Below are 16,932 nucleotides of genomic sequence, written 5' to 3'. Positions count from 1 at the left end.
GGGACAGAGCAAACAAAACTATCGCGATTATTTTTATTCCATTAGGAATCAGATATGATTCTTTTTCTGACATACTTGAATACAAAAGAGATTATCAGCTCTCGCTTATATCAAAGATTTACTGAATGAGGGCATTAGCAGTAGCATAGTGATTTACACTCATTGAAATATCACAGCTTAGGATCATACGTTTGTTCATGACCTCAATATCCAATGAGTTGATTCTGATGGCTTGACTACACCTTTGAACAAGTTTCTTTGATGTTACCAATGGATGATTATCTCTGAAAATCTTCTTCCGTGAGAACTTGAAGGCTTTCTGGATATGTGCTTGAATTTCATGGTAATACTTCACACAATGCTTGAAACTCTTCTTCAGCTTAGGATCACTCTCATTCTTACTTAATTTGGAGAAGAAATCAAGGTTTTGATCGGCTTGGTTCATCGTCAGATTGATGGATATAAGCGAGAGCTTAGGGAGGTCAGCCGAGATGGTACCGGGAACGTTACCAAGGATTCTCTGGCAACTGAACGGATCGGGGGTTTTATAGCAAATGGTGGCCAGATTTCCATGGAGGATTCCATGAGAAGGGAAAATGGCTAGGTAAAAAACTGCGAGAAGAAGAACAGGGATGCCATGAGAGCAACCCATTGCAGGTTTCTCAGAAGAAGATCAGACCATTTGGGTCTTTGGAAGCTAACAAGCTGTTTAAGTAATGAGCTTGGAAGAAAAAGTAAGGTCAAAAGTAACTCTTTTCTGCAAGAACATTACAAGGAAAAAGTGTTTTTTTCTTAGAAAAACAGCCTCATTTACATGCATGTAAAATTGGCTTGTATTTTCAAATTTAGAAGGTTGTTTTAAAAAGTAGCCAGTCATCTCATTCATTTTAGCTATCAAAAATTAAGACCTGTGACAACAGCTAAATCACAACTCAGCCATCGGTTGACTGAAAGAGAATCATCGTTGGTAAGTCAAAAGAAAGTCGAACAAGATCCTAAAACTAGGCAAACAATATATTTTTTTTCTTAATTCTTTCTTTTTTTGGGGAAATAAAAAGTTTATAGTTGTTGACCCGTTACATATCGTCATTAGCCTCACGGTTTTAAAACGTGTCCACTAGGGAGAAGTTTCTACACTCTTATAAAGAATGTTTCGTTCTTCTCTCTAACCGATGTGGGATCTCACAATCTACTCTGTCGGGGCAGGGGTCAGCATCCTAGTTGGTATAATACCTTATCCAGTCTGATATCATTTGTAACAGTCCCAACTTATTGCTAACAGATATTGTCTGCTATATTATAAGCAACTTTTAAATAATATTTTTCAAAAACTATAATAAGTTCCAAAAAGTTTTTTTAATTTTAGATTAGAAAAGAGATTGGAGAGAGGTAGAGTTAGGTCATTAAGATACAATGATGGAACCACAAACTATAGCCATGGCAACGAGAATCCGTATCTCTCTGTTCCTCTCCTCTAGTAGACCTCGTTTCTTTACAGGTGTACTGAAAATCATGTCGCAACTTGCTTGTGCTCTCGGTGCAATCTTCACGGCAATTAACATGCCTCTATAATCCTTTTTGAAGAATAAGCCGATTCCTTCTTGAAGTGCTTCATCCACCGTCTTGTATGCATTTTCACATATTATAAGGTCGTTCTTCAATTTAAGATCGGTTATAGTTGGAAGAAGCTCTTGAATATACCTGTTAAGAATGTAGTATTATCTTAACCTATTAACTTAAGTAGTTTGTGATTTTTTTTTTTATTCGTATTTTTAACAACCATACCTAAGTGTATTGCTTGCATTGGCTTGGGCTTCGACAATTGCTATTTGGGTTAGTCCTATGTCGTCTGTCGGGCCGTTCAGGTTCTCATGGAAGGTTTGGCTGCAAAACCCAAATTCCTCCATTTCATGACACAAGTTATTGATCCTGTTCTCAGTTTCAGTGTCAGCCATTGCTGACTGAACAACAAGGAAGACGACAATCAAGGCAAGCAACGTCTGAGAAGACAAAAAACATCTTGAAAAAGCCATATTAGATTTTGGCAAAGTGAAGGGGATGAACGTGGGTTTTATGGGACAATCCTTAGCAATGGGTAGCTCGTGTCATACAATAATACTCGTTTCTTTTCCTTTATTTCCCTCCCATTTTTCGTAAATAGTTTATTTAAGTTAGATTTTGTTAGTTTAACAGTGTCGTGAGAGTAAAAGAATTATTCTATCGACCTTTAAAATGATAATTAAAATCTTATCTGTTGAACTATGTTAAAACCTTTTTAAGTTATTTAATAACCGCTAGCAATCATATAGTCGTATTAGGGTTTAGAAATGAGAATTTCAATGACTCAATTAGTTAAGGCAATATGTTATAACCATAGCCACCAGAATGAGAACGATTTGGATATAATGGTTACTAATAATTATCTATACTTCTGGTGGCTCAAATCAAGAGGAATGTTGTTGGGCTCGAATCAAGAGGAATGTTGCTGTCCAGGATCGAACTGGAGACCTTTAATGTGTAAAACTAACGTGATAACCACACTACACCAATTTTCTGCATATTCCCACCAGACCGAATGCCCATAAGAGTAATTGCTCTTTTAAGTGTTTCTTTGTGTATCATGGAATTAATTTATGAGGTCTCACATCGATTTGAGGGGAGAACAAGTGTCAGCGAGTATGCTAGCCTTCAGAGACATCCGATAAAATTGGAATGAATCCCGAAGGAGATAAACATCAGGCAGTATGCTAATGGGGACGCTGGGTCTCAAAGGAGGTGAATTGTGATATCCCACATCGACTGGAGAGGGGAACGAGTGCCAAAAAGAACGTTGGGTCCCGAATTGGGTGAATTGTGAGATCCCACATTGGTTAGAGAGGAGAACGAAACATTCTTTATACAAGTGTGGAAACCTCTCCCAAGCAAATTCATTTTAAAAATTTTGAACCGAAGCATGAAAAGAAAAGTTAAAAAAAAACAATATTTGCTAGCGGTGCGAACCTGCGGTGTTACATAGTTTTTGTAAGTCAATGAATATTTTATACTCACACCTCATCACTTTTAGCGTTTAGTCTTTACATTTAGCTTCAACCCGTTTTTATGTTCTACGTTTGAAATGTTCATCTTTTGACTCTTGTACATTCAAAAATGGTTCATCTTAGTCTATTTCATTTGGATATATTATACGTTAAAATAAAGCAGCGGATTCAGTAGTCCGGGCTGCAACAAGGGCTCGGTGTCATTATGTTAATAAAAAATGGCTCAGGGGGATGTTAACAAATTGGTCTACTACCGAAACGAAACTTCATAAGTTCAGGGACTTGAGAACGGAACAAAAGACGGGGGGACTCAACCGTCTTCCAAAAAGGGATGTCTCTATGTTGAAGAGACAATTATCTCACTTGCAAACATATCTGGGCGGGATTAAATATATGACGGGGTTACCCGATATTGTAATAATCGTTGATCAACAAGAAGAATATCGGGCTTTTCAAGAATGTATCACGTTGGGAATTCCAACTATTTGTTTAATTGATACAAATTGTGACCCGGATCTCGCAGATATTTCGATTCCAACGAATGATGATGCTATAGCTTCAATCGTTCAATTTTCTTACTTTTGAAATTTGTGTCTATTTAATATCTTAACATTCAATAGTGTCTGAGTAGGTGTTTAAATCCTAATAATAAATAAAAAGTCTTAAATACATTAATAAAAAATCATAAATCTAGATATTAATCATCCACGAACATTTTATCATGATTATATTTTAAGACATAATCAAATGATGATTATTGTGGATTATATCAATAAATCGTTCAAAATAAACCTGTGCTAAAAAGAAAATAGAGTCTGGGCTTTGTTTCGGGGGTGGTGTGTTGAAAATTACGCTACAACTCTCAGTGCAATCTTCTCAACCGTCAACATGCTTCTATAATCCTCACTTATAAACTCACCAATGTGGGACACTTTCATCTAACACCTCCCCTTAATCGAGGCTCGATTCCTTTTTCTTTTTGGAGTCTTTTGTACAACATTCGAGGATTTGTCAATCTATTGACACGGCTAAGTTTAGGGCATGACTTTGATACCATGATAGACAAACACGACTCTCCACAATTATCTCGAAGTAACGTTCGAGGATTGAACTAGAGACCTAAATTACCCATTACAATTATCTCGAAGTGATGTTTTAATGATAGGCTCCTACAGCATTATTGCATGTGTTTACATTTTCAGGACTATTATAGTGAGGTCACTTACTGAGTATTTTTTGAAATATTCAGGTTGTGTGCAACGTCATTTTTCAATTAGAGGTAAAGAGCCCTTGTACTGTTGACGACGACATCGCATTCAGAAACCATGACACGGGCATAAATTAGTAGCATGTTTAATTTCCTAGACATAGATTAGAATATGTTGTTATGCATTTTAGATTCATTTTTGAACTCGTAAGATCATGTCAGTGTTTTCATCGTAATGAAATTATGTTTATTATGAAATGTATGATTTTAATGATAAAGTTTTAAGAGTTACATTCCGCATAAGAGTTTGGGTTAAAATGACAATAACGTTATATAGCAAACATATATAACCAGCAACAAGCTCAAATCTGCTTCACCTCAATAGCAGCAGCAGCTGCTACACTCACCACTTCCTTCTCTTTATTGTTCTTCACTTCCACATCCTTGACGACATCTTCTTCAACCTCGAAAGCCGACACCGGGAAAGTTCGAAACAGCCCGGTCGTGGCCTTGAACGTGATCTTCCCGGTCGGTGGGTCATCGACAGAGATATCGGAGAGTGAGAGCCAAATCAAGAGCTCCTTGGCCTTGACTCCAGTGAGCTTCTTGACCTTGTTTTTCTGGACATAGGCTGTAACTTCTTTGCCATATGTTACAAGCCTCCCAATATCTTGGAACTTATGAGTGTAGCTCTTTTTCTGCTTCAGCCACACAAACCCTGTCTCCTTGATGATACCACATTCCTCCATGTCTTTCATTGGCAACAGCCCATTGGGAAGATCCATTTCTTTGAGCAACTCCCTTGTTTTTGCTTGGCAGATCTCATCGCCATGGTAGACCTCATCAGCTTTGGCTTTGATAGCTTCAGTGACAAGCGACATCCTTAATGAGTTAGCTGTTTTTTGTTTGGTTGGGAAAGAAATGTGGGGATGTTGGGTTTTATATAGATGTTGTCGGAAGCCATTTGGATTCCCAACCATAATAAGTGGTTGTATGGTGAAAAACTTTAATGGGAAAGGTGAGGCTCATAAATTATTTAGACTAAGTTGTTTGAAGGTTTTTTTGTTAAGATGTTCCTTTCGCGAATGCTTATAGTTAGGAGATTGGAAAATAACATGAGGGGAACGAGTACCAGTAAGAATGCTGGCTTCGAAAGGGTTGGTTGTGAGAACCCACATCGATTGGAGAGAGAAACAAGTGGCAGTGAGAACGTTGGGTCTCGAAAGTAGAGGATTTTGAGAACCCATATCGATTGGAGAGAGGAATGAGTGTCAGCGAAAATGATAGGCCTCAAAGGGGTAAATTGTGAGAACCCATATCAATTGGAGAGGAGAACGAGTGTTAGTGAGGTCGCTGGGCTCCGAAGGAGGTGGATTGTGAGATCTCATGTCAATTGGAGAGGAGAACAAAACATTATTTATAAAGGTGTGAAAACATTATTTATAAGGTCCGACAATATTTGTCAGTGGTGCAGGCTTAGTATGTTACATAGTTTCTATAAGTCAATGAATATCTTATACTCACACCTCGTCACTTTTAGCGTTTAGTCTTTACTTTTAGCTTCAACCCGTTTTTATGTTCTACATTTAAATGTTCATCTATTTCTCTTCTTAATCTATTTCGTTTGTGCCTACTTGATCCCTGAACATTCAAGTGAATTTCATATCTGATGATACTTACCTCGACAGTTTTGTGTCTAATAGATCATTGACCTATTAGACACACACTGGAAAATAGAAAAGCTTATTGATTGATTGAGTGCGATCATCCTTCTTAGAACCCATTGAGAGGGGCCTCTGCTCGAGAAGGGGAGACGATAAATCTGTTGAAGTTTTTCTACACGTCGGATGAAATACATAGCATTTTTCTTTTTTCACTTATTATTAACCTAATAATATCTACCAAGTAGCTGCATTATTTGTAACGCTACTAATAAATGAAAAGAAAAATAAATTAATTTAATTAATGACATTATATTTCACATTCAATCCCAATTAAGTAAAAAAGGACATATAAAATAAATGATGTCACCTCATATTTTCATTCCCTTAAAAATATAACACTAAAAAACTTACAAAAATAAATAAATAAATAAGTTTGGACCTTTTGGTAAAATATTATTTATTTATTTTCAAATATTTCATTAAGATTTACACTCAATTTAAATATATATATTTTTTAAAAAATATTTGTAAGTAATTAAAAAATAAATTTTAAAAAAATAAATATATGTATTTTATACGATAAACAAAAATGTATATTTAAAATAAATTCGAGTTCATTTGGTTAAGTGAGAATCCTATATAAGTTGGGGAGGAAAACAAAACAGTTTTTACAAGGGTATGGAAACTTTTCTCAAGACATGACAATATCTATTGGCGGTGGGGCTGGGCCGTTACAAATGGTATCAAAGTCAAGTTCTGAACTATGTGCCAACGAGGAGGGTAGACACGAGGCGATGAAGAACGCTAGGCCCTGAAGGGGAGGAATTATGAGAATCCCACATTGGAGTGGAAGCCCGAAAGGAAAAACAATATCTAATAATGGTGAACTTGGGTCGTTATAGGTTCAACCCAATCTAATTTTATGAATCACTTAAGTCAAAATCATTAATAAGCTTATAACCTTATCTAAATCGTGTTTGGGCGAAACTTTTTTTTTTTTTTTTATACGGTGGAAAATCAACCGAAAATGAATCAAGAGTACAACTACAACACGTATTTAAAATCAGGATCTTGATGAGGAAGAACAATTAAAGAACATGTTTTAAATTATTTATGATTGTTTGTTACAAAAATGAAGTGCAAAAGTAAATTTGAGACCACTAGATGTGAGGAAAATTTAATGAAATGAACATACCTAAAACCAAACAACCGCTACCTCCTAACTACTCCCTCCATCACCATGAATGGAATTAAAGTATATAGATCTTACAAGAAGCTGGATAGTTATAGTAGTGATTGAAATTATAAAAACTTGTGGGTGACGAAACGAAGGGATCCCGAACGATACTCGAGTCTAGTCGAATTAGAGGGCTCGTTAAGGATGATGGTGAGATGATGATGGTGCCTCTTCAACTACTTTAGCGAGCTACTCGAACATTTCGGTGTAATGAATTAATTGTACAAGGACTCCAATAAAACGTCTATAAGCTCATTAACTTGAGTAGTATGGGAATGATATCTATAAATGTAGAGTTCTTGTGTTCGTTAACATGCCCTCTGACACTGACTCACAGATATTATTCGTTTTAACTCGTATCGTCATCAGCCTCACGATTTTAAAACGCGTCTATTAGAGAGAAGTTTCCACACCCTTATAAAGAATGTTTCATTTTGTTCTCCAATCGATGTAGATCTCACAATCCACAGCTCTAAAGGCCCTCGCAATGTTTCATTCTCCTCTCCAACTTCCAACTGATGTGGGATCTCACAATTCGCTTCTCCTCTCCAAGAAATTTGGGATCTCTAATATCATTTGTAACAGTCCAAGCCCACCCTAGCAAATATTGTTCGCTTTGGTCCGTTACGTATCATCGTTAACCTCACAGTTTTAAAACGCATCTATTAAGGAGAAGAAATATGGGGTCACATATCTCCCTTCTTCAAAAGTAACAAAATCGTTTAGCCAATTTTCTTAGGTACGAGCGCAGCTAAGAACATTTATTAGTCGAAACTACAGCAACCCAAAAGGCAGAACAGACGAATATGTATATATATGTTGTGTGTAAATACAAAGTAAAGTTTAGGATTATGAAGAAAGCAAAATATTGTATCAAAAAGAAAGGAAAAGGCTTGACATAGATAACGCTTGGCTGAGCAGAAAAAAAGGCCAAAACTCCCAGAGATGTAACAGCCATGGACCAGATCAAAAACCCTGACCCTTGTGAACCAGACGAGCTAAGCAGCGTAGAACTAGAACCTCGACTACACCAATCAAGGAAGAAACAAGAACAAGGGACCTAAACCAGTTTCACCCAAACTTGAACCCACCAGGAGGAACATTTGGCTGGTTTGAACCAAATGCAAACCCATGTTGATTCACATCTCCATTTGGCTGCAGGTTCTGCTCCTGCTCCAGCTCCTCGTCTTCTTCGGCCCAGTATCTCTCCAACATCTTCACTGCCTTCTCGTAGATTTCGTTGTTGTCGTGACTCTGTAAGCTTTCGATCTTATCGAGTCCGTAACATTCATCAATGGCTTGTGCATAGATGTTGATCCCTCCATTCATTCCCATGTCCTTGTCAGCCTCACCAACCTTGAGTATGTTATCAAGCCCCTCTAGGCACACTGTCACGACCCTCGGATCTGGACAGGTTAGAAGGTCACAAAGCGGTTTGATGCAGCCTTGAGTCACGAGAAATCTGCATCAAATAATGATCGTGCAAAATCCATAACTTTGTCCAGCAAAAGACTAGATAAAATAATGAGTCAATGACCAATTCGTGTCCCCCGATAATACCGAGAAAACACGAAGCAGGCAAAACCAGACCCAACAAAAAGCTCACTTCCAGCAAGGAGGAGGCAACTGAACAAAAAAAGTCCCCACGAAGCAAGATCGTGGGCCGCTGTTGCACCCTCCAGGGACATGTTTTTGAGGATTTGTATTATAGCCTATGAGGATTTGCCATTGACGTATTTGATTTCTGATAATTTTTGTAACAGCCCAAGCCCAAGCCCACCACTAGTAAATATTGTCTCTTTGGACTTTTTCTTCCGGGCAGCCCTTCAAGATTTTTAAAACGTGTCTGCTATGGAGAGGTTTCCACACCCTTAGGAAGAATGTTTCGTTCTCCTCCCCAACTGATGTCGGATCTCATAATCCACCCCCCCTTTTCGGGGCCCAGTGTCCTCGCTGGCACTCGTTCCCTTCAACAATCGATGTGGGACCCCCCATCCACCCTCCTTCAGGACACAACGTCCTTGGTGACACACCGCCTCGTGTCCACCCCTCTTCAGGGCTCAACCTCCTCACAAGTACATCGTCCAGTGTCTGGCTCTGATACCATTTGAGCCCAAGTCTACCGCTAGTAGATATTATCCTCTTTAGGCTATATCTCTTTTGGGGTTCCCCTCAAGGTTTTTAAAACACGTCTGCTAAAATAGGTTTCCACACCCTTACAAAGAATGCTTCGTTCTCCTTCTCAACCAACATGGGATCTCACCGTTTAGGTTTTCGTTTAGGGTCTTTTCTTTCAAATATGATTGTACTCTAAAATGAAAGCAATGTTCTTCAGAGGGGACATAGTATATAAAGCAGTGCAAATCATATAGCGCCAAGAGAGATAATCAAACTATTTCTTACTGAATCTGCTGATGAGATCCTCCCGAGGTGGCATTGGAAATAGCCCACCCAGCCTCCTTCTTGATATCAAATTCTGCATGTTGGAGGAGATGAACAAGAGGAAGGACAATATTTGCCTCAATAACTGCCTGTACATACCAATTCAACATTATAATCATGATGAACAAACAAAGACCTGCTTGCTATCTATAACAAAAGGTAACTTGGTACCTGGATCTGAGCTCTATTTCCAGCCGTGATATTTGAGATTGTCCAACAAGCTTCTTTCTTGATGCTTTTCTTGTGATTTTGAGTGAGAAGTTGATGGAGATTAGGTAGAACTTGGTTGTCAATCACAAACTGGAAATGGGGAACATAAACATGTAGAAAACTCATTGAAATTGACAAGAACAAGAGAAGATCAAGGGAAAAAATGCAGATTAAACTGATGGAACAAGAAATATAAACAGTACCTGCGTTTGAGCATCATCACCGGTAACAATGTTTCCGACCGTTCGTAGAGCTGGTACCAAAACTGATGGTGATTGGTGGCTAATAGAAACAAATCTGGGTTAGTAACAAATAAAGAAAAGGCATTGTGCTATCAGTCAGTGGTTTTAAGTAACGTTGTGGGTATCATCCTGTAACGGTCGAAGCCCATCGTTAGCAGATATTGTCCTCTTTGGGCCTTCCCTTTTAGGCTTCCACTCAAGATTTTTAAAACGCGTCTTCTAGGGAGAGGTTTCCACACCCTTGTGTTTCGTTCTCCTTCCCAACCGATGTGGGATATTACAATCCTCCCCCCTTTAGGGCCCAGCATCCTCGCTGGCACTCGTTCCTTTCGCCGGTCGATGTAGGACCCCCGCCAAATCCATCACCCTTTAGATCCCCGCGTCCTTACTGGCACGCCGCCTCGTGTCTTTCCCCCTTCGGGGAACAGCCTCTTCCCTGGCACATTGCCCGGTGTTTGGCTCTAATACCTATTGTCCTCTTTGGGCTTTCCCTTTCGAACTTCCCCTTGAAGCTTTTAAAACGCGTCTTCTAGGGAGAGGTTTCTACACCCTTATAAAGGGTGTTTCGTTCTCCTCCCCAACCGATGTGGGATATCACACATCCTCTCGAGGTATACCATAGACAGGCAAGGAGAGGCTGACACCAACGTTATCAAAAAATGCTTAATTGAGAGCTTTTAAGATCTAGGAGCTTACAGTAGAAGCTCCACAAGTCTTGGGCAGACTCCTGCTTCTATCACAGCCTGAATTTTTTCATTTGGACCATCTGAAAGGTAGGAGAGAGCCCAGCAGGCATCTGTTAGAACTTCTTCATCAGTCAAGTGAATCAGTTGTCTGAGAACTGGTAAAGCAGGTTTCACCTGAGAGAGTGCAAGTTAATCAATACAATATCCATGATAATAGAAGTAAATATGAGAAGAAACTCAATGTCGACTCATGAATCCGAATGGTCAACCAAGATATAAACCTGCTCGAAGGGAGTCGGGGGCTTCCCACGACAGAAATTAGATAAAGTCCATGTTGCATTCCTTTGCATGGATAATTTTGAGTGCTCGTTTAGTTGGGCGAGTAATGGCATTAGTGCACCATGGCTAAGAACAAGATCCCTACAACTTGGAGAGTCACCAGCAACATTACCCAAGGCCCACACAGCCTATGCAAGAAAAAGGAAACAATAGCAATAAACAATCAAGTAATAGTAGTGTTCTCCAGAAGAATAATAATAACAAATGGAGAATCTCCATACAAAAATGTGCAGTCAAGGCAAACATGCAATTATATCCGAAACGCTTCGAACTCATTTGCATAAACATCATCAGTTCACAACGCCTAATGAAAAGCAACTGCCATCTATAAAAAGAAGACGATGAAAAGGAAAGAATCGTGCCAACCTGCTCCCTGACATCGTCACTGCCCGAGCTCAAAAGCTGTACAAAAATAGGGACAGCACCATGGTCAACAACAACTCGTGTATGTTCCGATGTTCCAGATGCAATATTGGTCAAGGCCCAAGCAGCTTCAAACTGCATCCATTGAAATCATAAATCATATGGATATCTTCAAATCATTCAATTAAAACCAAAAGGAAAACAAAATGTTTCAAGGAATCCAACTTGCAACTGAGGTAGATCATGCCTTCCAAGAAACTCGACGAACTTGGGAATGACACCAGCTTTGATTACTTCATCAATTGGGGGACTCTGCTCTGCACATAAACTCAAATCAAGACTGAACCACATTGGATGTAGAACAAAAAGGAAACATTGTTAGGAATCTCCAGATATTTATTGACCATTTTTAGCATATACCAATGAAGATGTATTCTCCCTAAATTAGCCAATGTGGGACTCCCTCCCAACAGTCCTCAACAATCCTCCCCTCGAACAAAGTACACTACAGAGCTTCCATTGAAGCCTATGGAGCCCTCGAACAGTCTCCCCTTAATCGAGGCTCGACTCCTCTGGAGTCCTCGAACAAAGTAAACCCTTTGTTCGACACTTGAGTCACTTTTGACTACACCTTCGAGGCTCAAATCTTTTTTGTTCGACATTTGAGGATTCTATTGACATGGCTCTGATACCATGTTAGGAATCACGACTCTCCACAATGATATGATATTGTCCACTCTGAGCAATAGACCTCATATCAATGGAGATGTATCCCTTACTTATAAGCTCGTAATCATTCCCTAAATTAACCAACGTAGGACTCACTCCCAACAATCACACAAAATTTTCAGTTATTTAAACAACACTCTTACCAATAGATAATAGCTTTCTAAATTGCGTAGTAGCTTCCAGCTGCCCTGCTGTATCAGCAGACCACACCCCTTGTACCAACACAGGAATACTCTCCAGCTGAACCAAACATAAATCAGATCGAAAGAATTATGGTTATCCACATTGTCATTAATTGGCAGCTGAACCTTTCATTGAATTAGGAATCAGATTAGGTAAAACCTACGAATCAGAATCCAAATTGCGCAGTAACCCAAATAGCAATAAAGCAAATCAAAGAACCCCACATAAAAAAAAACAAAAAAAACACGATCAAAACAAAAGAAACCAAGTAAAACCATACACGCTTCTCGGCGGCGGCGGCAATCTGAGCAGCATCGAGCAATTGCTGGGAATGCAAAAGAAGCCCCTCTCTCCTCTTCTTAAGCAAGCTATCCTCACGCTTGTTCTTCCTGATCTCGACCAGATTATCCTCTCTTCTCCTTCTAGCCTCATCGGCATCGACGCCGGTCTTGTAAGACTTCTTGCGGACATCGGTTCGCGTGGTGGGTCGCAGAGACATTGCGGGCGGCGAAGTGGGTTGTTCTTCGATGAGGAAAAAGTGTTAAAATTAGAAGACGGTGCGTGTGGGATTGAAATATTGAGGTGTTGGTGAGGGTTTTGGTTCGGTGTTGACGTTGGTGTGTGTGTGAGGGAAATGGGCACTCTCTGGTTGGCGATTTGGTGGATGGATTGATGAATTGTTGATGGATTTGTTGAGACTTTGGAGGAAACAAGAACAGCCCAACAGTCAAATTCTTTTGAATTTGTTCTCTCTTCCTACTTTCCCATTTTTTTAGTTCTCTATTCAAATCCTTACATACATAACTATTTATTACTTTATTTCAAATTTTCAGTTATTAAAACCCTTCAACTTCTAATTAAAATATATAGATTAAAAATGTATTTTTTTTTTTAACCGTTTCTATCTAAAATTAACCGTTATGATATTTTTTTAACTTTTTTGAAAATTTTACCATCAGTATTTGGCATCTAATAGCCTCCATATTTCATTGCATCTCTTGCGGCATGGTCAGGTTGGTCAGGTTACCTATTCCTAGCTATTTGAGGGTAAAGACTATCTCCCAGACCAACAGAGTTATTTCAGCATGTTTTTTTTCACTCACATACATCTCATACAAATTTTAAAATGTATTTTTAAAAGTTTAATGATATTTTTTAAATAAAATATTAACAGTTTCTGTAACTAATGGTCCCGACATTCCACTACATCCTATGATATGGTCGGATTACCTACTTTCAGCTTCTTGACAATGAAGAGAGTTAAAATATCATCACTAGCCAATAGGGTTAAGTACAACGAGTGACTATATTTATGTTAAGAAAATGATTTAGGATTTGAGGAATAAATTTAAGAAAATTATTGAAATATTTTAGAAAAAACCTTACAGAAATTTTAGGAATAGATTGCTTATCATTAATATAAATACCTATCTACCCTACTTAATTCACGAAATATCAAGCAATAAATCCCACCAATACATAGTAGTAAATCTCTTCTCGATTCATCTTAATAAAGTGTGCGAGTGTTTCCTACAAAGAGTTGTGTTTAACAAAGACTATACTTGTAGACCAACACGAGCCAGCATGTTTGTCCTCACTCACATGTATCACAGGAAAATTCTTAGAAAATCATTCAATATAGAACTGCTCTAAGTAAATCATGTTCAACATGAAGTTTTTATGATTAAGTCACTGAAAAAGAATGTGTATCTTGCTGATATAGGTAGTGATTTTCAATAGTCTTTCTTAGTCATTTTATCCTCAGAATTGCTCTTATTGAGATGGAATCTCAGCTCATTTATGTATCTCTCATTTACGAGTGTCACATTATCCCTAATTTGTATTTAAGAATTTACTCATCTACTTTCCGAAAAAAAAATTACGGTCATGCTTCTTTAACCATGGAGCATCTCAATCTTGACACACTCACAATAATTCTTAAGAAGGAACTCAAGCCTCATTCATATCGGGCCTTAGACAAGGTTTGCCTTCGTCAATCGAAATCGTTTGTGCATAATCCAAGCTTGTTCGACCACACACATTGTTCGTGCGTGCATGTTTAATCGTTGCGATACAATAACCTCCTACCTATTAAAGTCTATAAAATAGTAGACTTGTTGAATCGACTATATAAGTCCTCTAGAAAAAGAACTTCTCCGATTAGAAAACACGTTAGATAATTACCTAAACCAATTGTGTGAGATTCCACATCGGTTAGAGTGGAGAATGAAACATTTTTTTATAAGAATGTGGAAACCTCTCCCTAGCAGACGTTTTTTAAAAACCATGGAAGGAGACTCGAAAGGGAAAGTCTAAAAAGGACAATATTTGCTAGCAATGGACTTGTGTCGTTACAAATAGGTCATTGTTAGCTCCAAGACATTGGTCTCTAACTAGAAAAGTAAATCTCAAGCTTCTGACTCAATGGACCGGTAAAACTCACTCAAATAAGAAGTATAATTGAATCATACAGAGCAACGTGCAATAAAAATAAAAAAAAAATAGATAAAAGCTCTTAAACTATAAGACAAGCAAGCTTCCCCAAATCATACAAATGCACGACGAGCCCTCGTGCTTTGATCGTATAAAGAAGTTCAAAGCCCACTCATAACAGAGATCAAGTATCTTTTTAGAAATCTTAGGGACATGATATTAGGGTGTACATGGTCCTGGTCCGGATTGGGTTGATGGATTTTTTTGACCCAACTCAAAAGTTCAGGTTAGTTGGATTGGTAACCCAACCCAACTCTCTATTTTCGGATCAACTCGAATGTTTTGCCCCACAAACCCGAAACCGAATCGATTCAGTTCAGACCCAACCCTACCCAAAATGTTAATCTAATGCAACTCAACCCTTATAGTTCCGGTTGGGTTGGTCCGGGTTGTCGGGTTGAATGTACAATAAATGACTAAAAATCAATTTTATCCATAAAAATATTAATAGATTAATTAATAAATATTTAGGATTGAATTAATAAAAGTATCCAACCTCCTAATAATTTTAGGATTTTTTTATAGTGATAATTGAAATTTGAAACTTGGGCGACAAGTGAGATAGGTCGCACCAATTTTTCTCTACACACGGTCGCAGCAAATAACTCTCACCCTCTGCTTAGTTTTATAACCCCACAGACTTTAGATAATCTCGCCAGAGTTTCAGGAAGATGAAGGAGCGGCAATGGCGGGAAGGTTACCAAGATCGCCATTCCGGTGGAGCGACGTCCTCTCCTCTCTCTTCTCATGGAACTGGAGTTTCGCTTGGTTCCGCCGCTGGCCCTCACGGCCTTCTCAGCCTTCCGATCGTCGACGACCTCGTCTGGTCCGTCACGACCGCCTTCGAATCCGTCGCCTTAGTCTCCATGATCGGCTTCTTCTTCGTCTTCTACGGCTGCAACTTATAATCCGTACTCATCTTCCAGCCGGTGATTGATTCCATTTCCAACACGTAGTCGCTTTCTCGGCGGCGAAGAAGGCGCATTACATAGAGAATTGACTGGTAAGAACGAATCATTCTAGCAATCAGTCTGAGATTCCTTTTCTTTAACTTAATTCATCGATTTCCTCTTCGTTTTCTGCACTCTCTTGTTGATGAAGATTTTGTTGAATTTGTGAGTGGGACCGTAATTATTACGAGACCAAAATTGCTTAATCTTCCTCAAATCAGTAGTCATTTTGTTAGGGCTTTTTGTAGAATGTTCATGTCGTTGTATATACTTATTTTAAAATTTTTGAAATTCAAATGTTTCAGTTCCTGGATTTATATTGCATTCTTTGTATAATCTTAATAGAAATATATCAATTCCTCAAAAAAATAAAAAAAAATAAAAATAATAAAAAAATAAAAATAAAAATAAAAATAGAAGGATCCTTCCTTCAATTTGGACTATAGCCATTTACAAGGTTTCCATTTCATCTCTTAATAAAGATATTTGTCTTATAATAAATTGTCAACTATCTTAACACATTATATTAATATAGTTTCACCATCATTCTACACTTTTCGTATCATCTCAACTACTTAGAAAATACTTTTCGGTTCAATGTGATGGTAACTACATGCTCTAGTTTTGTTTGATCTCTGTAATTTTCTACTAATCATGAGTTTATAAACAAAGAATACTCTCTCCATTGATATGAAGCCTTTTGGAGAAGTCCAAAGCAAAGCCATGAGAGTTTATGCTCAAAGTGGACAATATCATACCATTGTGGAGAGTCTGTTCGTCTAACATGGTATCAAAGCTAACAACTTGTATCGATTCTAATAACAAATCCAACCCTTATAGTTCGGGTTGGATTGGTTCGAGTTGTCGGGTTGAATGGACACCCCTTATAAGTAGTGATCTATCTATTTCATCTCATTAAAATATAAATTATTTTTGGTTCTAAGAAAATTTAAAGAGATGAAATGGAAACCTCGTAAATGGCTATAGTCCAAATTGAAGGAAGGATCCTTCTATATATATATATATATATATATATATATATATATATATATTTTTTTTTTTTTTTTTTTTTTTTTTTTTTTTTTTTTTTTTTTTTTTTTTTTTTTTTTTTTTTTTTTTTTTTTTTTTTTTTTTTTTTTTTTTTTTTTT

At 37.9% G+C, this 16,932-nt stretch overlaps 3 protein-coding genes across 3 annotated transcripts; all 3 read right to left on the bottom strand.

Moving 5' to 3' along the window:
• Positions 1 to 1,403: 1,403 nt before the first annotated feature.
• Positions 1,404 to 1,955, bottom strand: LOC111493503. The gene is made up of 2 exons (XM_023143206.1): positions 1,786 to 1,955; positions 1,404 to 1,701 (listed from the first exon to the last, which is right to left on the bottom strand). Exons 1-2 carry the CDS (start codon positions 1,953 to 1,955, stop codon positions 1,404 to 1,406), a joined length of 468 nt encoding a protein of 155 aa, XP_022998974.1.
• Positions 1,956 to 4,469: 2,514 nt separating this feature from the next.
• On the bottom strand, positions 4,470 to 5,175 carry LOC111493722. The gene has a single exon (XM_023143540.1). It carries the CDS (start codon positions 5,124 to 5,126, stop codon positions 4,608 to 4,610), a length of 519 nt encoding a protein of 172 aa, XP_022999308.1. The 5' UTR covers positions 5,127 to 5,175; the 3' UTR covers positions 4,470 to 4,607.
• A 2,758-nt stretch (positions 5,176 to 7,933) lies between these two features.
• Positions 7,934 to 13,074, bottom strand: LOC111493721 (importin subunit alpha-4-like). Its single transcript, XM_023143539.1, has 10 exons — positions 12,621 to 13,074; positions 12,301 to 12,397; positions 11,654 to 11,745; positions 11,432 to 11,563; positions 11,008 to 11,193; positions 10,737 to 10,900; positions 10,002 to 10,080; positions 9,760 to 9,888; positions 9,550 to 9,677; positions 7,934 to 8,608 (listed from the first exon to the last, which is right to left on the bottom strand). Exons 1-10 carry the CDS (start codon positions 12,837 to 12,839, stop codon positions 8,218 to 8,220), a joined length of 1,617 nt encoding a protein of 538 aa, XP_022999307.1. The 5' UTR covers positions 12,840 to 13,074; the 3' UTR covers positions 7,934 to 8,217.
• Positions 13,075 to 16,932: the final 3,858 nt, after the last annotated feature.

This window comes from Cucurbita maxima, unplaced genomic scaffold (assembly GCF_002738345.1).
Source record: "Cucurbita maxima cultivar Rimu unplaced genomic scaffold, Cmax_1.0 Cma_Scf00019, whole genome shotgun sequence".
NCBI classification, from domain to species: Eukaryota; Viridiplantae; Streptophyta; class Magnoliopsida; order Cucurbitales; family Cucurbitaceae; genus Cucurbita; species Cucurbita maxima.
This window is presented reverse-complemented; position numbering and strand designations above follow the sequence as displayed.